Here is a 25,049-nt window from a genome sequence, read left to right as displayed (position 1 = left end):
GGGCTAGCAGTGATACGACACTGGTCACTGTTGCCGATGAGGGAGCAGACGATCAGTGTCCTGTCACTAGGCAGAACGGGGAGATGCTGTGTTTACACTGGCATCTCCCCATTCTTCAGCGGACACGATCGCAGGCACCCGATGGACATCGAAGAGGCGTTCGGCAATCGGTCAAGCTCCTCCTCAGTGTGCAGTTTCGTGCCCTGTGCATCTTTTTCATGGCGGAGGATAATGCAAGGCATCTACCCCGTAGGATTGCCTTATGGGCGCCCCAATGTGTGGAGGGGGTTGTGTCAGCGGTGTTATTTTCCACAAATATTTTAGAGTGGATTCCATTTCTGATCTCCAGGGAAGGTGTTGGAGAAGGAATGTGTTTAGCTGCCAGTTATAGGGACTACAGTTAGGAGTACCAAGGTCAAGTGTACAGGTGAAACTCAAACTTTGCATATTGTGAAAAAGTTTATTTCACAAAGGCAACTTTAAAAAGGTGAAACTAATAGACGATAGTTCAAGCCGTGATTTGTCATAATTGTGAGGATTATGGCTACAACTCATGAAAACCCCAAATCCACAATCTCAAAAAATTTGAATACAGTATTGTGAAAAGGTGCAATATTCTCTTGTCAAGCCACTCCTGAACAACAAACGTCAGAAGCGTCTTACCTGGGCTAAAGAAAAACACACCTTGCCTGTTTCTCAGTGGTCCAAAGTCCTCTTTTCTGATGAGAGCAAATTTTGCATCTCATTTGGAAACCAAGGATCCAGGAGTATGGAGGAAAACTGGAGGGGCACACACTGCAAGATGCTTGAAGTCCAGTGCGAAGTTTCCACAGTCTGTCGATTTGGAGAGGCATGTCTTTTGCTGGTGTTGGTCCACTGTGCTTCATCAAGTCCAGGGTCAATGCAGCCATCTACCGGGAGATTTGGGAGCACTTCATGCTTGCTTCCACAGACAAGCTCTATGGGGATGCAGACTTCATTTTCCAGCAGGATTTGGCACCTGCCCACACTGCCAAAAGCACCAAAAAACCTGGTTCAATGACCATGGGATTTTTGTGCTTGATTGGCAAGCAAACTCATCTGACCTTAACCCCAGAGAGAATCTATGGGGCATTGCCAAGAGAAAGATGAGACATGAGATCGAACAATGCAGAAGAGCTGAAGGCCGCTATTGAAGCATCCTGGTCTTCCATAACAAACCTTAGAAGTGCCACAGGCTGATGGCTTCCATGTCACGCCACATTGAGGTAGTAATTGCTGCAAAAAGGGGCCCAAACTGAGTACATATGCATGCTTATACTTTTCAGAGGTCAGATATTGTTCCATGTACAATCCTTGTTTTATTGATTGCATGCAATATTCAAATTTATTGAGATTGTGAATTTGGGGTTTTCATGAGCTGTAAGCCATAAACCACCACAATTATGACAAACCACAGCTTGAACTATCATGATTTGCATGTAATGAGTCTCATATTGGTTTCACCTTTTAAGTTGCATTAGTGAAATAAATGAACTTTTGCACGATACTCTAATTTTTCAAGTTTCACCTGTAAGCAAAATAGGGGCGCAGTCAGATCAGGAGATCAGAAGAATCTGCGCTGTATGTGTTAAAATCACTTTTTTTTTTAAATACTCAGACCAGGCTGTCTGGCACCAACAATCATGCCACGTTCAAAGTCACTTATATCCCCTGAGAGATTGTGACTCCTCCCACTGGACCACATGGAAACACCTCTTTCCTCCAGATCTTTAACCAGTTAGCAACCGCCCTATAGACAAAATACGTCTACAAGGCGGTTGCTTAACTCTAGGAGGGCGTCAATGTACGTCCTCCTAGAATCGCGCTCCCGCGCGCCCTGTGGGGCGCGCACACGGGAGTCTCCGTGATCGCCGGGTCCTCCGGACCCGACTGATCACGGTAAATCGCCGCTGATAGCGGCGGTTTACCACGTGATCGCTCCGTCCAATGACGGAGCGATCACTAGTAAACAAACAGGCGTCATGTGATGACGCCGGTTCCTCCCTCTCCTCTCTGTACCGAACGGTACAGTGTGAGAGAGGAGAGGGGAGAGAGCGGAAGCAGCAGCAGCTGCTGCTGCGGGCTGGATCTGTGACACATTCAGTCACAGATTCAGCCATCCATCCCTCCCTGTGCAATACTCTGCAATGCCCCGCAATACTCTGCAATGCCCCGCAATACTCTGCAATGCCCCGCAATACTCTGCAATGCCCCGCAATACTCTGCAATGCCCCGCAATACTCTGCAATGCCCCGCAATACTCTGCAATGCCCCGCAATACTCTGCAATGCCCCGCAATACTCTGCAATGCCCCGCAATGCCCCGCAATACTCTGCAATGCCCCGCAATACTCTGCAATGCCCCGCAATACTCTGCAATGCCCCGCAATACTCTGCAATGCCCCGCAATACTCTGCAATGCCCCGCAATACTCTGCAATGCCCCGCAATACTCTGCAATGCCCCGCAATACTCTGCAATGCCCCGCAATACTCTGCAATGCCCCGCAATACTCTGCAATGCCCCGCAATACTCTGCAATGCCCCGCAATACTCTGCAATGCCCCGCAATACTCTGCAATGCCCCGCAATACTCTGCAATGCCCCGCAATACTCTGCAATGCCCCGCAATACTCTGCAATGCCCCGCAATACTCTGCAATGCCCCGCAATACTCTGCAATGCCCCGCAATACTCTGCAATGCCCCGCAATACTCTGCAATGCCCCGCAATACTCTGCAATGCCCCGCAATACTCTGCAATGCCCCGCAATACCCTGCAACGTCGTCTATGGGGATTTTTAAGTAGCGAAGTTTGGCGCCATTCCACGAGCGTGTGCAATTTTGAAGGGTGACATGTTGGGTATCTATTTACTCGGCGTAACTTCATCTTTCACATTTATGCAAAAGAATGAAGAAAAAATATTAAATTTGCCAAATTTTATAACAGAAACAAAGAAAAATTATTTTTTTTTACAGAATTTTCAGTCTTTTTTCTCTTATAGCGCAAAAAATAAAAAACCCAACGGTGATTAAATACCACCAAAAGAAAGCTCTATTTGTGTGAAAAAAAAGGACGAAAATTTAATTTGGGTAAAGTGTTATATGACTGAGTAATTGTCATTCAAATTGTGAGAGCGCCAAAAGCTGAAAATTGGTCTGGTTATTAAGGGGGTTTACGTGCCCAGTGGTCAAGTGGTTAAAAGGGAAGCACCTCCCTACCACACCAGTTTTTTGGTACTTCCTCTGGCCCGGAGGGAACATCTCATGGGGGAGAATAAAGATATCTCAGTTGGGCTTTTTTACTTCTTTTTATTAAGACCACAGCCCTCCAATCCTACCAGAGCATCTGCAGCAGTATGGTAGGGGCTCCCCTTGGTGCTAGGGGGAGAACCACGGGTGATCCGATGATCCGCTCCAGTCTTGGGCTGAGGCATTGCATGTACCGTTGCCATTTTGCGGGGTCTGAAAAAGAGTATCGGCCACGCCAGAAGCGATGCTCCCTATCAGCGGATTGACGCCCAGCATCATTTCCGGTGCTCAGGTGCAGAAAGGAGGAGGCAGGGCAGGAGCCTGTGCCTATTTCAGCTTTCAGTCCGGTGCAGTGGCACTATAAAAGTCTGGAAACTGAATTTGAAGCCACAAGTGGAGTGCTGCATACCCGCTATGGAGGATGTAGTGTCTGCAGCGGTGGCGACAGGCACCAGCAAGTCTCAGGTAGGGGACAGTTAATCAAGTCTGCCCATTTCCTTTAACTGGGGTTTTCCGGTAGTCTTTCCCCCTGGTGACGGGGGCCTGTCTGGGCACTGGATGCTGTGTTTACTTTCCTAATGCACCTTGTTGGGTGGTCCGCAGGCCAAGACTGGGTCTCACTGATTGTCTCCTGTTTCTCTCCCCCCCCCCCCCCCTTTGGTTTCTTCTCAGGCCAAAAAGACTAACATGAAATGACACGCATGGGGATCTGAGGGCTGCGCATCCCGATTTAGATACTTAAAAGGAAGAACAATTTTCCCCATGGGATTTTTTTGCAGCAAAAAGTAAATCAATTTTAGATAAAATATTGATTTGTAGGAAAATGGCAAATGGCACAGATATAAAAAATATATAAATTCATGAATTTATCAGCTCCGGTAATTACAGAACAAAGCGAAATACATGCAGAGATGTTGAGACAAATATACATGTGGTATTCAATTTTGCAGGAATAAAAACGTTACTGCGTTTTGATGTACAGAAGAAAAACCCCAATGCATGTCGACCTCTTATTATTCTATAGAACACAGGTGTCAAACACAAGGCCCGCGGGCCAAATCCGGCCCTCCGAGCGATTTCATGTGGCCCTCGCACCACTCCTGTAGCTGTTGGAGAGCTCCAGACCCTTACTTTCTGCTTTCAAGCAATGCATCAATCTTCTCCCCAGCAGCAGCATAAGGAAAGGGGGATACACTGATGTAAGGGAGAGTGGGGAATTCAACTTCTGATGGTGGGGTGGCTCTTGAAATCTAATATATGGGGAGGAGATGCGCTGGACATCTAAACTTAGATACAACTGGCCCTTTTGAGGGCAATCAGAATGCTGATGCGGCCCACAATGAAATTAAGTTTGTCACCCCTGCTATAGAACATCAGAAATAAGACTTGAAGTGGAGGTCCGCCAATTTTTTTATTTTAAGTCAGCAGCTACAAATACTGCAGTGCCAACTTTTAAAATAAGGACACTTACCTGTCCAGGGCGCCTGTGATGTCAGCACCTGAAGCCGATCTATCCCTCGGCTCTCGGCCACTGCCTGCGTCGGTAAGGGAATCAGGAAGTGAAGCCTTGCGGCTTCTTTTCCTGGTTCACTACTACGCGTTTCCACTGGTCCCTGCGTGTCTCCCAGAAGACAGCGAGGGGACGGAGAAGGTGCTGGTAGTGGTGTAGATACCCTGGGTGGCTCGGGTATCTATGCCCAGAAGTGGGAGCAAAATGCCAGTATTAGACTGGCATTTGTTCCCCCCACTCTCTTGAAAGGTGCCAAATGTGACATCGGGGGGGGGGGGGGGGCATTGGAAAAGCGGAAGTTTCGTTTTTGGGTGGAACTCCACTTTAAAGGGATGCATATGTGCATGTCCCAATTTCACCTCAGTTCCAGAGGCATCTCAGGTTGGGAGTAAATATGGAAGGCACATTTCACCATCTGTAGTTCAGGGCCTTGCCGTTCGGCCTGTCCTCCACACCGCGGATTTTCACCAAGGAGATGGCAGAAGCACTAGCTCTGCTTTGACTTCAGGAAAGCGCAGCAATTCCCTACTTTGGGGTCCGGACCTCGACCATGCCTGCTATTCAGTGGGCGTGTATTTACGCCACTTCCTTCGTCCTCCCTGCTGTCTCCTGGGAGACACACAGGTCCCAGAAGACAGCAGGGACCAGTGGGAACTGGGTATCTAAAGGAGCAGCTCCTAAAGAGTAAGGGGTTTTCAGACCATCTGGTTACAACATTACTATCAAGTAGGAAAAAGATAAGAGTTACTATACTAAAGTCTGGAAGGTCTATAACTCATGGTGCAGGTCATCTAACCAAGAACCTTGTTTCTACCTTGGAGTTTTTACAGGACGGGCAGAAAAGGAACTAACAGTCAGTACCTTGAAAGTACAGGTTGCTGCGCTAGCAGTCTTCTTAGAGAAAATTGGTGGCCTCTGAACCGCTGGTGGTCTTATTTTTTTCGGGCTCTTACAAGATTAAGGCCAGCACCAATGTAAAATTTCCCTAAACAGGACCGGCCAGTCCTGAAATCCCTAGCAAGAGGTCCATTTGAACCTCTGGAACAAATGTCACTCAAATGTCTCACTCTTAAAACGGTGTTCCCGATCTTCACCACATCTAGATGCCTACGATGTATGGGGTTGCAGCCATGTGATAAGCCGATTAGCAATTTGTGTTACCAAGCAATTGAATTGGTGTACCTAATAAAAACGGCCAGCGACACACACACACACACACACGTGATCCTGCGCACAGCCGCTGCCCTGTAGCAGTAGAACTGCTTATAGAGTGGTCAGAAACTAGTTAAAGCTGCTAAGCAACCCTGAGGTTAGCACCTCTTAAAGCCTTTTTTTTTTTTTTTAAGGATGGTTAAAACATGCAAAACACCTTTTCAAGGGTGGCTGCATTCTTTGTGTTATTTTCTCTGTGCAGACATTGTTGTCCCTGGTTGGGTATAGTGAAATCCTGAGTGAGACCCCACCATCTAAATCAGAATTAAGATAGGAGCATATAAGGTTTTTCCTTTTCACATGAAAATGGAAACTTGTTTCAAGGAAACCTGCATCGTAAAAGATAGTTGTATGGCTATGCTTAGAAAAAAGGCCTTAATCATTTCTTTGGCACCAATTTTAAACAAGCATGCAGCTCAGTAGCTCCTGTTTCACTTTGCCCTCAACTCTGCAGGATACTTGAACCAATAGCCATTAGAATAAGCAGAGACAGCCATGCTATTGACAAGCAAAGACACTAGCAATCTCAAAAAGGTCAGCAATGGAAGCCAACATCCATACAGGAAATCAATATTAGAAAGGCCTTCCATTACTGTATATATTTAATATTGCACTTGGATTACCTTGTGAATTTTGTAGATTATGTCAGGCTGGGTGATGCTTAAAATATCATTATTTCCTTTTAAGGGTTTTCCATGGTCTGCAAATTCTTGCCCTCTGAAGGAATCTTCTGAAAGGGATTGCTGTTGGATCATGGTACCCATCCCACCATCCAGCACCAAGATTCGTTCATGGAGAACAGATTCCAGTTCCTTGTGGAGAGGACTCGGTGCGACAGCTATAAAAAATGAAAATTATAGTTTTATTTTTCTTTGCAAAAATAATCAATGCGAGTAATAAATAGGTAAAGATAAATAACTAACTATAAAGAGGCTGAAAGAAAAGGCATCACTTTTTTTTTTCAATTCTCTTTAGAAAGCTTCACCTTTCCTCTATGAGCATGCATGTTATAGTAGGAGGGTGAAACACAAGTTGAAAGCTGTACTAAACTGGTTAAAACACACTAGTGGAAAGCTAATCAGCAGCCTGCACAACCTAGGGTGACAATACTGCACGAGCAGAGGCTCAAGAGTTGACAGGGCAGGATCAACTGGAGACAACTAAAGTCGGAGATGAAAATAATTTGAGAACTAATCTACCAGATATACTTTTGGAAAGATCACATACGATACAATTTCTTGATTGTCAGGGGTGCATGTGTGGTGGAAGATGGCTGCATGATCTTTTCACTCCATCCGGGCAACACCAGAGCTTAAGCAGGACTGCTGTTAGAAACTACAGGTCTCATACAGCCAATGCTTCAGTTATGAACACACTGAGTGATCAGCACCATCATACTTGCCTGTAAAATCCTTCTTTTTCATACATCATGGGACACACAGAGTCAGGCTAAAATTCAGTACCTGCTGGTTATACTTCATTAGGTGAATGGACACTGGTAGACCAAAGTCTTTAGACAGGAAATTATCCCCTATAACCCCTCCCATACAGAAAGTACAGTTTTGTAGCAAGCACTGAATCCTTAAAAGAGGGGGACCTCTGTGTCCCATGATGTACTCAAGGTATTTTACAAGCAAGCATGACAGAAAAAAAAAAAATTGTGTTTTTTCCATACATCATGGGACACAGTCAGGCTAATATTCATACTGGGACGTCCCAGAGCAATAGCCTTGAGGGGAGGGAGACACCATCCCAAACAGTACCCATCAGTTTCTATACGGCAGGCCGCAGAACTTTGCTCGAACATCCACTGGATACAATTTTGTAAACATAGGCACTGAAGACCAGGTAGCAGCCTTAGAAATCTGAGCCACAGATACCCAATGGCGAAAAGCCCAGGAGGTTCCTATACCCCTGGTAGAATGAGCCCTCACCCTAAAGGCTTTATGTTTCAGACCGTAGGCCTGAATGACCAAAACCGACGGAACCCTTCTTGGGTCTTTTTGGTAAAACAAAGAAAGTGTTTGATCCTCGGATCTCTGCAAATCTAGATAAAAAAAACCTCGACTGCCCGGACAATGACAATGTCCAAACAAGGCGGCGAGAAAAAAGGCAAAATAATGTCCCAATTTAAAATGAAAGGCCAACACAACTTTGGGGGAAAAAAAAAAAAGAGAAGATGAAACAGGTTGTAACACGACTGTCGTGGTGAAGGATCAAGTACGGTTCCGTGCATGAAAGGGCCGCCAACTCCGACATTTCCTTGATAGGTTCAAATGGTTGTTTCTGTAAAACAGACAGCACCAAGTTAAATAGTCCCAAAAAAAATTAGGTGACATAATGGAGGGGGGGGGGGGGGTTAATCTGGACTAATAGAAAGGACTTTTGGCGGTACAAGCAATTACTGTAGAAAATCTATAAATATTTATTTATAAAAAGGATTTACGAAGAAAATTGTATACATAACTTTGTGAAAAAAAACTGTATAAAATATCAGCATACATTATAAATAATATTACATACATAAACTTTTTAATCCTTGGGACTGGATTTGATATGCGGAATGGTAGATTTTGCTTTTACTCTCGACATGTTTCGCGTACAGGACGCTTCATCAGGAGCATAGAGGTAGGTTAAACAGGTCTCCACAACAATATGTGGATCAGACCGTTAGTAATAAAGTATGGCATATACAGGGAGTGCAGAATTATTAGGCAAATGAGTATTTTGACCACATCATCCTCTTTATGCATGTTGTCTTACTCCAAGCTAGGCTCGAAAGCCTACTACCAATTAAGCATATTAGGTGATGTGCATCTCTGTAATTAGAAGGTGTGTGGTCTAATGACATCAACACCCTATATCAGGTGTGCATAATTATTAGTCAACTTCCTTTCCTTTGGCAAAATGGGTCAAAAGAAGGACTTGACAGGCTCAGAAAAGTCAAAAATAGTGAGATATCTTGCAGAGGGATGCAGCACTCTTAAAATTGCAAAGCTTCTGAAGCGTGATCATCGAACAATCAAGCGTTTCATTCAAAATAGTCAACAGGGTCGCAAGCAGCGTGTGCAAAAACCAAGGCGCAAAATAACTGCCCATGAACTGAGAAAAGTCAAGCGTGCAGCTGCCAAGATGCCACTTGCCACCAAGTTTGGCCATATTTCAGAGCTGCAACATCACTGGAGTGCCCAAAAGCACAAGGTGTGCAATACTCAGAGACATGGCCAAGGTAAGAAAGGCTGAAAGACGACCACCACTGAACAAGACACACAAGCTGAAACGTCAAGAATGGGCCAAGAAATATCTCAAGACTGATTTTTCTAAGGTTTTATGGACTGATGAAATGAGAGCGAGTCTGGATGGGCCCGTGGCTGGATTGGTAAAGGGCAGAGAGCTCCAGTCCGACTCAGATGCCAGCAAGGTGGAGGTGGAGTACTGGTTTGGGCTGGTATCAAAGATGAGCTTGTGGGGCCTTTTCGGGTTGAGGATGGAGTCAAGCTCAACTCCCAGTCCTACTGCCAGTTTCTGGAATACACCTTCTTCAAGCAGTGGTACAGGAAGAAGTCTGCATCCTTCAAGAAAAACATGATTTTCATGCAGGACAATGCTCCATCACACGCGTCCAAGTACTCCACAGCGTGGCTGGCAAGAAAGGGTATAAAAGAAGAAAAACTAATGACATGGCCTCCTTGTTCACCTGATCTGAACCCCATTGAGAACCTGTGGTCCATCATCAAATGTGAGATTTACAAGGAGGGAAAACAGTACACCTCTCTGAACAGTGTCTGGGAGGCTGTGGTTGCTGCTGCACGCAATGTTGATGGTGAACAGATCAAAACACTGACAGAATCCATGGATGGCAGGCTTTTGAGTGTCCTTGCAAAGAAAGGTGGCTATATTGGTCACGGATTTGTTTTTGTTTTGTTTTTGAATGTCAGAAATGTATATTTGTGAATGTTGAGATGTTATATTGGTTTCACTGGTAAAAATAAATAATTGAAATGGGTATATATTTATTTTTTTGTCAAGTTGCCTAATAAGCATTCTCCCAAATCACATATTTCCGTGGATGGCATTTTTTTTCGCTTCACACCAAACAATACAGATCTTCCAGACCTTATTGCTAGACCTTCCTAGTGACAGCTTTTCTAGCATTTCACTAGGGTAGACACCACTGGTCCCGGGATGCCATGGCTTCAATAGCCATGCCATCAAATTTAGAGACTGTAAATTGGGGTGGAATACAGGACCTCGAGACAGTAGATCGGGGTGCAGTGGAAACGTCCATGGCCCGTTTATTGTTGGCCTTACAATCTCTGGGAACCAGGGCCTTCTGGGCCAGGCTGGTGCCACCAGAAAGACTGGAACTCCCACATTTGCGCAGGATTCAGAGAGGAAGGAGAGTGACCAGAGGGAAAGCATAAACCAGTGAGTATTGGCTCCATGGAACTACCAGAGCATCTTCTCCGATTGCCAGAGGATCTCTTGTTCAGGACACAAACCGCTGTAGCTTGTTGAACCTGGATGCCAGTAGGTCAATCTCTGGCCATCCCCAAGTTGGCCAAGTTCCTGGAACAACTCTGGGTTAAGGGACCATTCCCTCAGGCAGACGAAAGGAGAAAGGATTTTCCCTTTCGCAGGTTCTGATCCTGCAACCACCAGTTTAGGCTTAAAACATGCCAGAGGAGATAAGCACATTGGATAATCCAGGGCTTATCCCCTCTAGTTCCAAGCCAACAGGATGTCTTGTTGAGAGGCCTGGAATGGAACTGGGCATAGGGCACCGCCTCGAAGGAGGATACCATCCTCCCTAGTAGAGACAGAGCCGAATGGAGGGTTGTCTGGTGCCCCTCATCTGATGCACCTGATTCAGGGCACAGATCCCTTTGGGTGACAATACTCTTGCTTGGACCATATCTAGGATCAGACCTAAATACTTTAGACTTTAAGCTGGTGTCAGGGTTACGGTATTTATGATCCAGCCTAAGCTTTACAAATACCGCACTGTACATGTTATGCTCTGTTCTAGAGCCTGTAGCGAGTGATCGCCGAGGAGTTCATCCAGATACCCGAGCATCAGAATCCCTTGGGCCCTTAAAAGACCCAGTACTGGTGCTAGGACCTTTATGAACACCCGGAGAGCTGTAACAAGCACAAAGGGTAGAACCACAAATTAAAAAATGCAAGTTAGACTTACCGGTAACTTGGTTTTCCAATAGGCTTTCAGGAATGCACCCGAGAGATCATGGCTTGTCCTCCTACAGAAAACACCTCATCAATTAAGTCTTTAATTGGAGGTCTCCACGTTGCTTCCTCAGTTGTTTGTAGAGAACCTCCAGCCCCGGTTGCAACACATAAGCGACAGTTATTTCATAGTATTACAGCAATAAAAAAAAAAGGGGGGGGTGGGTTACTGCTGTCCTGAAAGCCTATTGGAAAACAAGTTACCGGTAAGTCCAACTTGCATCTTTCCAAACAGTCTTTCAAGCGGGAGTTCACCCATTTGTGTTTTTTTTCCCTTTTTTCCCCATAGCTGGATGCTCGTTGTGTCTAGGGGAATCGGCTATTTGTTTTAAAATATGATCCGTACTTACCCGTTTTTCTTGATTGACAGTCTTCCGAGAGGCTTCCGACGGTCGCATCCATCGCGTCACTAGTAGCCGAAAGAAGCCTCTCGGAAGACTGTCAATCAAGAAGGAACGCCCAGTCCCGCAGCCCATACCCGGAAGCGACGGAGAAGATGCATCTCGTAAACGGGTAAGTATGGATCATATTTGTAAACAAATAGCCGATTCCCCTAGACAAAACGAGCATCCAGCTATGGGGAAAATGTGTTCAACATGGGTGAACCTCCGCTTTCAGGACAGCACCTGAGAGGATAGTCGAGACTTGCCCCATTTAGGGTGGGACAACAGCCTGTAAGACTTTCCTTCCGAAAGCCTGGTCCCCAGCCGTCATGAGGTCTAGTCTATGACAACAGGCAAAGGTCGTCAAACTTGTCCAAGTAGCTGCCTTGCAAATTTGTTTGGGGGTGGCACCAGCTTTTTCTGCCCAACTCACCGCCACAGTTCTAGTAGAGTGAGCCCGGATACTTACTGGACTCTCCTGGCCTGCAAGTAAATAGGCGTTTGTGATAGCCATTTTCAACCATCTGGCAATGGTTCCTCTAGAACAGGGATCCTCAAACTACGGCCCTCCAGCTGTTGCGGAACTACACTTCCCATGAGGCATTGTAAATCTCTGACATTAACAGACATGACTAGGCATGATGGGAATTGTAGTTCCTGAACACCTGGAGGGCCATAGTTTGAAGACCCCTGCTGTAGAAGCTCGTTTTCCATTAATACCAGAAAATAAAACAAATAAAGCGTCTGAACCCCTAAAGTCTTTAGTAGCTTCCAAGTATCTTAAGACTGTTCTTTTAACATCCAGGGTATGGAATTCTTCCTTCTTATCCGACAGATTAGAACAAAATGTAGGGGCTGTCTGTAGTCTTTTCCAGGAGCATATGTAACAGAATGACCATGCAGCAGGGCATGGCGCGCACGTGCATGTAAGGACGCGCGCGTGCTCGTAGGTGGGGGGGGGGGGAGAGAACAGCAATGAGATTTCTCGGCTGCGAGGACGGAGCGCGCCGATGAATGAGAGGAGGAGAAGGCACCTTTCACCCCAGCACGCCACACGCTGAGTACCGCTGTGTATTGCCCCATAGGTTTCATCACACGCTGCCAAGCGGCGCTACGCTGCTATACTAAGGGCGTATTAAACAGCCGGTGAGGAGCGGGGACAGACGAACGGAAGGACGGCTGGAAGCGGGACACGCAATGGGGGGTTTGAATGTGCCGAGTTCACATGGAATCCCCTCATCTCCAGTAACGCAGGCATCAAAGCATGGAGAGGGACACGCAGCGTGAGGACTGAGGCTGCCGACCACACAGATGGACCCTCTTAACCACCATAATAAGGTCAGATCTCAGCCACCTTTTACTCAAAGGGCAGGAAGGATGACGGAAGTGTAGAGGTAAGGTAGGGGAAATCCCCTTTTGGAGAAGCAAAGGAGGGTCTGGAAGAAATAATAATGCCAAGTTACTAAGGAAGATTGTAGAAGGTCTGTTATTAGCTATTCACTGCCATATGCTAAGTAAATGTGTATGTGTATATGGTGCTCTTAGGTGGATGAAAACCAAGTACAAGAACTGTCTGATAAACTTTAAATTATCTTAATTGAATGTGACTGTGCAAGACAATAGCTTATAACATTAAACACTGTAATACATTGTATGAGGAATAAGTGAGAGAAGATCTGGAGTGCGGTTTGGGGATAAGAAGGGGTTAAAAGGTGACTCTTAATTAAATAACAATAAGCATTAAATAACATAAACCCCCCCCCCCCCCCACCGTATAAGACACCATATACAGTGTATTAAAAGTGGTCCTTTTTAACCCTCATTTACATAATGTGCTTTCTGGGCTGAGTGTTCAAAAATGAAAAGCGTGTCCCCAGGAACGTTGACACGAGTCAAGTGGATCTACAATTGTAGCATATGATCTGTGCAACTTAAAAACTTGGACATTGGAATCAATAGTGGGAGCTAATGAGGACAAATGATGACTGAATGATAACCAGCTGAGCGTGTTTCTTTTTTTTCTTTTCTTTTTGTCCCGGAGGCCTGCAAAAAAAAAAAAAAAAAAAAAAGGGGGACCGAAAAAGAATGGGGACTATTTGAAATCAGTAGTCACAGCTTATTGTTAAAATCTCACTTTAAGATTGGGGGGAGAAATGGACCCACCTATATCAACTACAAAACAATTTAAATAGTTCTAACTGACACATACGCTCGTGACATAAAATTCCAATCGCAGCATATTGGGTGAATGACGGACCCCCCCGCTGTTCACTATCTCAGGGTCTTTCTTTATTGAGGAGACCATTTACTTGGGGATCCCTTTTACTTTGGGGTCACTGCCCACGTTCACCCCAAGAGCATTTCTATTCCCTGGCTTTAAATACCCAGATAATCATACTATCTGAAGGACTGACTGTCTGTATACCTTTCCTGGATTAAAAAGAGAAGGGAGAGGGGGATAAAAAGGAGAAAGAACTTTGAAGAAATCTGAAGCTCAGAAATTGTTTTTTTTCCATAAGCCCCATAAACAATTGGTTAGAAGGTGACCCCCGTTTCCCCTCTCTCATTTCCTGCCCTCTGTGCACATAAATATTCGGTATATTGGTATATCGATAAGCGCCGTTCAAACTGTCAGAACCTCTGAAAACCGAGATAATATTGGTAGGGTAGGAGCCAAGAGGGGAGTAAAGGGGGGAAAATAAAATTAAAATAGCAAATCCCTACAAAGTAAACCTCCGGTCCAACCCAGTCCGGCACTCCATACCGGTTTCTCCCTTTACACTGGATTCTGCATTTATTTGTTGGGAATAAGAGGTCAAGCTGGGGAAGAGAATCAGAAGGAAGGAGACCAACATGAGCAGAATGACGAGTAGATCAACAAAAGGGGGACCCCCAACTACTCCAAGCAATATAACAGCAACAAGCTCAATAAGGCCATTCGTGACCAGAGGGCAAAGCCCGCGCGCCCCTGGTGTCCAGGGAGCAACAAGTGAGTAAAGTTAAAAAGGCCGAAAATAAGAAACCTCAGAGTGATATCTCCAGAGAAACATATAGAATTAAGAGAGGAAGGGCCCACAGGAAGTGGACTGGAAAGCAGCAGGATGGACGAACGAAGCGCAGACACCCAGTCCCCCTCAAAAGGAGAAATGGCAGAGATGCTGTTAAGATTGGAAAACGTGATAAAAAGTGAAATACAGAACTTACGGACCGATTTTAGCCACATGCTCTCCAGAATAGAAACAGAGGAACAAATAGAGAAACAAGAACAGGAATCAAATACACTAAAAACCCAGGATTGACCAGATTCAACTACAACAGAGGCATATTCTCTACAGGATCAGGAAAAAAGAAGCCGGAGACAAAACTTGAGGATAAGGTATATACACCAGAGAAGAGGGGCGAGGACCTCAGGATAATAACGCAGACGATATTTAATCCACTACTGGAAAGAATAGACAATCCAATTGGGATCGAAAGGGTTCATCGAGTAGGAAATCCGAAAAGAGTGACCTCCGAGCGAACAAGAGATGTCATAATAAGGTTCCGATTCTATGAAGATAAAGAAGCAATTTGGAAGAAGCTGAGGGGACAACCCCCGATAGTGTTTGAAGGGACGAAGCTGCAGATATTCACCGATGTGGCCCCAGAAACCCTGGCAAGGAGATGGTTGTTAAAACCGCTCTTAAAACAGATGATAGACCGGAATATCAAATATAACCGGGGGTTCCCTGCTTGCCAAGTTGGAACAAAAGAGGGGAGATCTGCGACACCAAGATTCCGAGGATTTAAATGAATTTTGTAGGAAATTAGATATTCAGGTCCCTGACCGACCTACCAGGTTAAGGGGTAGGAGGGGAAGCTGAGCGGGGGAGGAGAATGGAAACTCCCCCCCTCCCTCCTTTTCTTTGCTTTCTCTAGTTGCACTTTTTTGTTCTCGGGGTTGCTTTTGATGCTCCCGTTTTTCTCTTTCTTTTGTCTCGTTTTGGCCTTCCCTCTGATTTCTGGCTTGTGCCCTGTCCCCTTTCCCCCCCCCCCCCCACCGGGTGTAAAACCGGGAGGGAGGGGGAGGCAATCTCAGACCCCACCTAGAGTGATCTGAACCAAGACATGGAAGATGGTTCAGAGGTCTTTAATAGGCCAAATAGGGGGGGTGGGAGGGAGAGGGGGGAGGGGATGGAAGGGAGGGAGGGGGGGTAGGAGGGAGGGTTGGGCTGGAGGGAGGGAAGAAACCCTATCTCACCAAAACAATCAGAAGAGAGCGTAACCCGAAGAAAAGGAAAACAAGGATGCCAGTGATTAAATGCCTATCCTATAATGTGAAGGGCCTTAATAGCCCAACCAAGAGACATAAGATACTAAAGGAACTGAAAAGGTATATGACAGACATTGCCTTCTTACAAGAAACCCATCTTACATTAGGATCAAACATAAAGATATACTCCGACTTTCCCAGATGGTAATGGAGATACCATTTCCAAAAGAGCTAGAGGGATAGCAATTGGAATAGCGAAGGGGACTCGGTTTGTACCAACAGATATGACAGACCCGGAAGGGAGATTCCTCTTCTTAAGAGGGAAATTGAAGGAGATGGAATATACCCTTGTAAATATATACGCCCCGAACACCTCCCCGATGAAATACCTGCTGGGAATATTAGGGAAATTAAAAGACTTTAGGAGGGGAAAGTTAATATTGGGAGGTGACTAATTTTTGTATGGATCCGAAAGTAGATAAGACTCACCAGATACCAGAAACCCAAGACATACAACTAAGAAAGGTAAAAGAACGTTTACATAGAAATCAATTAGTCAATACATGGAGGATCTTTAATCCAAGCCAACGAGATTACACGTTTTATTCCCCGGTCCATGGGAGATATTCTCGGATTGACCACATTCTGGTGGATCATAGAATGCTGGAAATGGTGGTCGAGACAAGAATAGAGACCATGACGATCTCGGATCATGCTTCCATTAGCATATCCATAAACATTTCAGGGAATCAAAGACCCTATCAAAACTGGAGACTCAATGAGGAACTAATAATCGAAGAGAAAAGTTTTTTGAGGGTTAAAAAAGAATTAGAAGACTATTTTCAGACAAATGAGACAGATGGAATCTCGGTAGCAACACTTTGGGACGCCCATAAGGCGGTGATAAGAGGGGCCCTGATCTCGCAAGGAGGAAGAAAGAAGAGAGTAGTAAAAGGGAAAAACTTATAGGGGAGATCTTTAATCTTGAACAAAAACACAAGAACATGGGAAAGCAACGAGATCTATATCTGAATCTAGTTAACAAGCGAAACGAACTTAAAGAACTCTTGGATCAGGAAAAAAAAAAAAAGTGAATTTAACTTAATAGCAAGGGAAAGATATAGGTGGGGAAATAAAACAAGCAAACACCTAGCTCGGATGGTACAAAAAAAGAAATCAAGGAATTACAGAGACAAAATTAAAAACGAAAAAGGCGAGGTCTTACATACAACAAAAGATATTGCAGAAACATTCAGATTATACTATGAAAAATTATACTCGGTAGAACAAAAAGAACTGGCAGAAGGGGGAGAAAGAAAAGAAGATCACAACATTTTTAAAAGAAGCAGGAATATCAAAAATTGGTCAAATGGAGGCGGAAGGGATGGATAGGCCCATTACAGAAAATGAAATTAAACTAGCATTAACAAGTTCAGCTGCAGGTAAAAGCCCGGGCCCAGATGGCTTCACAGCGATGTATTACAAAAAATACAAGGAGATCCTCCTCCCAAAATTATGCCAGTATTTTAATGGCCTTGGAAGAGAGTATAAATTAAGTAAAGAAGCATCAGAGGCAACCATCACCGTTATTCCAAAGGAAGGTAAAGACACTGGAAGCTGTTCAGGGTACCGGTCGATATCTCTGCTGAACACAGATATAAAATTGTTTGCAAAGGTACTGGCCGAAAGAGTTAGACAGGTAATGACAAAACTGGTACACCCGGATCAAACGGGTTTTGTGCAAGGTAGAGAGGGGAGAGACAATGGAGTAAGAACACTCCTGATACTCCAAAGAATGAAAGCGATAGGGTCCCCAGGTCTACTCCTGTCGATAGACGCAGAAAAAGCGTTCGACAGGGTAGACTGGGGACTTATGTCGCTTACCCTAAAGGGCATGGGGTTTGGACAGAGAATGATGGATTGGATTGCAGCCCTTTACAAGTCTCCCACGGCCAAAATAAAGATAAATGGTAGTCTATCTCAAACTTTCTCAATGAAAAACGGTACAAGGCAGGGGTGCCTTTTGTCGCCACTACTGTTTGTGCTTTCATTGGAACCTCTTCTGGCCAGGATCCGCAACTGCCAAGAAATAAAAGGGTTTAAAATTGGAGAGGAGGAACACAAACTCTCTGCTTTTGCAGACGACGTCCTCTTCTACTTGGATAAACCCAAAACATCAATCCCAAACCTATTAAATCTATGCAGAGAATACGGGGAAATTTCGAATTTCAAAATAAACATTAACAAAAACGGAGATTATGAGTATAAACATAAGTAAACTGGAAGAGCAATTCCTGAAAGCGAAGTACAATTTCGCCTGGGTCAAAGAACTCAAATATCTAGGGATATGGTTAGCAAATTCTATTAAAAAAATACACGATAAACTTTATTCCCTTACTAAATTAAAATAGAAACAAAAAGGGTGGAAAATAGAGCAATATCATGGATTGGACGAATCAATTATTGTAAAATGGTTATTATACCTAAAATTTTATATAAATTTCAGATGATACCTATAGCCCTCCCGAGAACATTACTCTCAGCATTTAAAAAATTAATTAATTATATATGGAGAAATAAGAAACACAGGATATCACTCCAGACCCTAAAACAACCCAAAAAAAAGGGGGGGGGGGGATTAGCTGTCCCGGACGTCAAAGGATATTATGACGCAGTGGTATTGACAAGAGTGGTGGAGTGGGCCAGAGCCAATAAAGAAAAAAGTTGGGTAAGTTTAGAAAATGAATTATCACAGCTCGTGAGGTTGGACACGATTATTTGGAATCCTCCTCAATTTAGGGCACTAGACAAAAACGCACACGAAATAACAAAAAAATGCACTCAAAATATGGGACACTGTTTATAAAAAAAATTGAGAAGGAATATAACTCACCTCTTATAGCACTAAAAAAATAACGACTACTTTGCACCAGGTAAAATACAGATAGGGGGTAATTGGATCAAAGAGGACACCGCACAACTAAGGGACAGAATGAATGATGGGCACATAATAACACTGCAGGAGTTAAAACTTAAAAATAATTTAATGGAGATTAATGAATGGAGATACCAGCAGCTCAAGCATTTTATCCAGGACCTCCCACGCCCGGTGAGATCGGGAGATCAATTAACAGAATTGGAAAAAATATGCTCCATAGAAAGATCTAAAGGAACTACTTCAAAGTTATATAAGATTCTACTGAAAATGGATGAGCAAAGCATACCTCCATTCATTAAAAAATGGGAAAGGGAACTTGGGACACAGCGGGATAGGGCCACAATAGACAAAATGTTGGCTCTGACACACTCCTCGGCGGTAGACAGCCGCACAGCGGAAATGTGTTTTAAATGCATATCCGGATGGTACATGACACCGGATAAGTTAAAAAAAATTAAGGAAGGGCAGACAGGAGACTGTTGGAGGGGCTGTGGATCACCAGGAAATATGGCACACCTCTGGTGGGGATGCCCCAAGGTTAAGAGGTATTGGGAAAAAATATTGGTCTGCGTGGAAGAGATCAAAGAAAAAGATCAAGATGGACCCATGGGTCGTCCTATTTCATGGGGGGGGGGGGGAGAAGAAGCATAAAAAGTTATGGGAAAACACTTGTACCACATTTACTCAATGCCGCCAAGAGACTTATCCCAAGGAGATGGCAAGAGGTGGAGTGCCCCTTAATTTGGGAGTGGGTAGATGCGGTTGAAGAAACTTATAAAATGGAAGAACTGAAAGAGGGCTTAGAGGGTAACATTTTACAAACCACGAAATGGGATAACTGGAGGACCTTTAACCACTTGCCGACGGCGCACCGTCATTATACGTCCACAAGGTGGCTCTGCTGGGCGAGAGCACGTAATACGACGTCCTCTCTCCCAGCCGCCACTAGGGGCACGCGCCGGCGGAGGCGCGCGCGCCCCCCACTCCCGTGCGTGTGCCCGGCGGGCGCGATCACTCGGTACAGAGCGGGGACCGGGAGCTGTGTGTGTAAACACACAGCTCCCGGTCCTGTCAGCAGGGGAAATGCTGATCTTCGGTTCATACAATGTATGAACCGAGGATCAGTGTTTCCTCTAGTGAGGCCACCCCCCCCCCCCCCACAGTAAGAACACACCCAGGCATACTTAACCCCTTCCCCGCCCCCTAGTGTTAACCCCTTCACTGCCAGTGGCATTTTTATAGTAATCCAATGCATTTTTATAGCACTGATCGCTATAAAAATGCCAATGGTCCCAAAAATGTGTCAAAAGTGTCTGAAGTGTCCGCCATAATGTCGCAGTACCGGAAAAAATAAAAAAAAAAATAAAATAATTTCGCTGATCGCCGCCATTACGAGTAAAAAAAAATATAATAAAAATGACATAAAAATACCCCCTATTTTGTAAACTCTATAACTTTTGCGCAAACCAATCAATAAACGCCTATTGCAATTTTTTTTTACAAAAAATATGTAGAAGAAAACGTATCGGCCTAAACTGAGGGAAAAAAAATTTATATATTTTTGGGGGATATTTATTATAGCAAAATGTAAAAAATATTCATTTTTTTCAAAATTGTCGCTCTATTTTTGTTAATAGCGCAAAAACTAAAAACCGCAGAGGTGATCAAATACCACCAAAAGAAAGCTCTATTTGTGGGAAAAAAAGGACGCCAATTTTGTTTGGGAGCCACATCGCACGACCGCGCAATTGTCTGTTAAAGCGACGCAGTCCCGAATCGCAAAAAGTACTCTGGTCTTTGGGCAGCAATATGGTCCGGGGGGTAAGTGGTTAAGAAATCATGGAGTTACGCAGAAAAGTTAAGGGAAGATACAAAAGACATATGAGCAGAAAATTTGAGAGAATTAGAGGTATAAGATTGTTTTTGGTGAGATAGGGGGGAGGGAAAGGATAAGGGGGCGAATATGTAACTGTAAACTTTTATGCTTTTTCAAGCAAAAGGAGATATAAATTAACAATATCCTTTAAAAAAAAGGAAGAAAAAAATAAAAATAAAAAACACACACACAAGAAGAAGCGACACTAATGATGCAAAACCAATATAGAGATGCAATGGGCTGGTACGCAGAACATGAGAATATAACGCTCACTCTATGAGGTCGAGTCTGAAGTTAACAAAAAAAAAAAAAAAAAGTAGGAATAATCTCCCAAATTCAATTTTGAACTGAAGCAACCATGGGCAAAAAATAAATAAAAAATTAGGATCCGTTCAGAACAATTCGGTCTGGAAAAAAAAAAAGGCTCCCTAATCGATAAGGCTTGCAGCTCACTAATTCTTCAAGCTGCTGTAATAGCCACTAAAAAAAAAAATTCAAAGTAAAAAATTTCAGGGAGGCTAAATTAATGGCTTCGAAAGGTTAGGGCCTGTAGAACAACTGATAAGTCCCATGACGGACAGTTTATTTTTTTTAAATATTTTTTATTTTATAGAAATATACAATAAAAAAACACTACCGTACAATTAAAATGTAACAAAAACAGTTCACACATATTCATCTCAGACACCGCTGGACGGACAGTTTTTGATCACCACTGGTCTAGACCGAGGGAGGGCTTTAAAGAACCTAATCACTAGGGGTTCTGAAGAAATAGATTTTTCCAAAAATACGCCTAATGCAGCAACCTGAACTTTGGTGGTACTGACCGCCAGACTCTTGTCAGCTCCTTCTTGCAGGAATGCTGGGATAGAGGAAATCTGTTTCAATGACCTGCCGGATGTTGTGCACCAAGAGTTAAAGTCTTTCCAGACTTTAATATATTGTTCCGGTAACCTTTGTTGGATAGGAGGGTCGCGACCAACCTATCTGAGAAGCCTTTCCACTTCAAGAGTTGTTCCTCAGAAGCCAAGCTGTGAGTTTTAGCTTTTTTTACTTCTTGGTGAGATAGGGGACCTTGTAAGTGTAGGTCTTGTCTCAACGGCAGGTGCCAGTATGGTTCGATTTGCATCTGTAGAAGAGAAAAAAAAAAACCAAGGCCTTTTGGGCCAGAAGGGAGTGACAAGGATTACTGTGGTATCCTCTTTCCGGATTTTGGTTATGACCTGCGGGAGAAGCTGAAATGTAGGGAAGGCGTAGCAGAGGTGAAATCTCTAACTGTGCGCTAGAGCATCTATCCCCAGTGATGACTCGTTCCTCCAGGGAGAAGCGGGAATCTGTGCATTTTCTTGGTTTGCAAAGAGATCCACTCTTGCCTGCCCCCATTTCTTCACTATCAGATTGAAGACCTCTGGATTGAATTGCCACTCCGCTTCGAGTACCTGGTTTTCTGCTGAGGAAGTCCGCCATCCTGTTTTAGGTGGGCCGTGGACAAGGATTGAGTATGGAGCTCTGCCCAACCTAGAATGCTTCCTGCTAGGCCTTGAAGAACTCTGCTTCTGGTGCCCCCGTCTGTTTATGTAGGCCACCGCCGTGGCATTGTCCGACAGGATCTGTGTATGTTGTCCTTAGATTTCCTCTGCAAAGGTCAGTAAGGCCATTTCGATCACCTTTAGCTCCCTCCAGTTTGAGGATCTTAGTGCTCATCTTGCGGACCACGATCCCTGAGCCCATTGACCACTCATGTGAGCCCCCTCAACCCCAGTAGCTGGCATTGGTTGTTAACCTTACCTGGGTTGTAAAGGACCAAAACAGGCCTGCAGAAAATCTTGTCTGATTTTTCCACCACCAGAGACTCCTTTTTACATTGGTGGGAATCTTTACCAGAGAATCCAGTGAATTCTGTTGGCGACCCCAGATTTTCAACAGAAAATTTTGCAGCGGTCTGAAATGGAGCTTTGCCCACTTAACTGCGGGTATGGAAGAGGTCAGGGTTCCTAGCGTTGACATGACCCTCCTGATGGATAGAAGCTGACTGGATTTTAACCGTGACACCACTTCTATCAACTTTTTTGCCTTTCTTCTGGGAGAAAAATCTTTTATTCCAAGGAGTTGATACGGAAACCCAGGAATAATACCTCTTGCGAGGGAATGAGATTTGAGATATATTTGGAGGTATAATATCCATCCAATGGACTCTAGGTGAGCCCGGGCTCTGTCCAAGTTCCTCTGAAGTTCTTCTCTGGTTTGAGCAAAAAAATGTCAGGTTGTCGTCTAGGTAAGGAACCCCCGAAATCCCTTCTAGACCCAGGGGTGCAAGAGCTTCGGCCATAAACTTTGTCAATACCCTTGGGGATGACAGGCCGAATGGGAGAGCTCTGAATTGCATGTGTACCACCTTCCCTTCTCTCAGAGCCAACCTCAGATATCTCTGGGACCTGACGGCAATAGGAATGTGGAGGTAAGCATCCTGCAAGTCTATTGTCACCATGAAGCACCCCTGACTTCTTACTGAGAAAATGGAATCCATCCAAAATGGTCTGTATTCCACTGACAGAGTCAGCATTTTTAGATTTAGGATGAGGCGATACTTTCCTGAGGGTTCCTGCACCAGGAAAACGTGTGGATAGAACCCCTGGAAGAACTCCTTTGTTGGAACTGGAATAAGAACGCCGATATCAGATCCTGGATTAAGGACTTCATAGCCGAGAGCCGTAACCGGATCCCTTGGAAGGTTTGTTACCAGGAATTTTTGGAGGTTCTTCTGTGAATTCTATTGCGTATGCCTGGTAGAGCATGTTTACGATAAACTGATTTGCAGTGATGTCTCTCCATTTGGGAAGGAACTCCTGGAGTCTTCCCCCTACTTGTAGTGGAGAGTCATTGCGGCTTTTTGGAGGATTGAAGAGCACTCCACTCCTACCTTTTGACATCTGGGAAGACCACTGCTTCCTCTTGTTATGCGTTTTTCCTTCCTGCTGTTGTTTTTGCGGACAAAAAAAACCCCTTACAGGTCTTGTACCTGTTTTTTCTTGACCGGAAACAACTTATTTTTGTCCACCTTCAGTGGGCGGTCCTGTACACAATAACGGCGGTCTCCCCGAGATCGCCGTTATCGGTGTCGGGAGAGGGCCCCCCCTCCCCCGCTTACCAGAAGCGATCGCGTCCGTTCGGCAGCTGACTGGGGATGCGAGCGAGGAGAAAAAAAAAAAAAAAAAAAAGCCTCCACCCGTCCCCATAGCTCTGCTGGGCGGAAGTGACGTCAAAATGTCAGTCCCGCCCAGCGTCTTAAAGAAACTTTTTTGTCATTTGAAAAAATGACAGTTTCAATTTTTTTCTTTTTTTGCATTTAAGTCTAAATATGAGATCTGAGGTCTTTTTGACCCCAGAACTCATATTTAAGAGGACCTGTCATGCTTTTTTCTATTACAAGGGATTTTTTACATTCCTTGTAATAGGAATAAAAGTGATCATTTTTTTTATTTTATTTTTTATTTCAGTGTAAAAAAACTAAATAAAAATAAAGAAAAAAAAAAATATTTTTAAAGCGTCCCGACGAGCTCGCGCACAGAAGCGAACGCATACGCGAGTAGCGCCCGCATATAAAAACTGTTCAAACCACACAAGTGAGGTATTGCCGCGATCGCTCGAGCGAGAGAAATAATTCTAGCCCTAGACCTCCTCCAACTCAAAAAAAATGCAACCTGTAGAATTTTTTAAACGTCGCCCATCGAGATTTTTAAGGGTAAAAGTTTGACGTCATGCCACGAGCGGGCGCAATTTTTAAGCGTGACATGTTGGGTATCATTTTACTCAGCGTAACATTATCTTTCACAATATATAAAAAAATTGGGCAAAATTTATTGTCTTTTTTAATTAAAAAAAGTGATTTTTTTCAAAAAAACAGTGCGCTTGTAAGACCGCTGCAAAAATACGGTGTGACAAAAAGTATTGCAATGACTGCCATTTTATTCTCTAGGGTGTTAGAAAAAAAAAATATATATATATATATATATATATATATATATATATATATATATATATATATATATATATATATATATATATATAACGTTTGGGGGTTTTAAGTCATTTTCTAGCAAAAAAAACTGTTTTAGTCTCGTAAACACTGAATCTGAAAAACAAGCCCGGTGGTAAAGAGGTTAAGTAGCACGTCCATCCTTTTATTAATGGGCTTTTTTAACATGCCCATGTCTTCAAAGGCAAGATCAGTTGACTGAGACCTGTGAAAAAGCAGTCCAGTTTTGGAACCTTGTTCCAGATGGAATCCGGGCTCGGGGAAAAAAAAAAAAAAAAAAAGACTCAGGTTCCAACCTCTCTTTTTGATCATGTGCGAGATTGAATGGAC

At 44.1% G+C, this 25,049-nt stretch overlaps 1 protein-coding gene across 2 annotated transcripts in view; it reads right to left on the bottom strand.

Moving 5' to 3' along the window:
- The window catches only part of MTR (5-methyltetrahydrofolate-homocysteine methyltransferase), a 1,155,773-nt gene that overhangs the window by 1,071,244 nt on the left and 59,480 nt on the right, over window positions 1-25,049 (bottom strand). For both annotated transcript variants that reach the window (XM_040350739.1, XM_040350741.1), the window contains exon 2: window positions 6,614-6,828. In XM_040350739.1, the coding sequence (XP_040206673.1) occupies window positions 6,614-6,828 (215 nt within the window). The remainder of the gene's footprint in view (window positions 1-6,613; window positions 6,829-25,049) is intronic.

This window comes from Rana temporaria, chromosome 4 (genome assembly GCF_905171775.1).
Source record: "Rana temporaria chromosome 4, aRanTem1.1, whole genome shotgun sequence".
NCBI classification, from domain to species: Eukaryota; Metazoa; Chordata; class Amphibia; order Anura; family Ranidae; genus Rana; species Rana temporaria.
The sequence above is the reverse complement of the archived record's forward strand: the minus strand, read 5'-3'. Positions and strand labels throughout refer to the sequence as shown.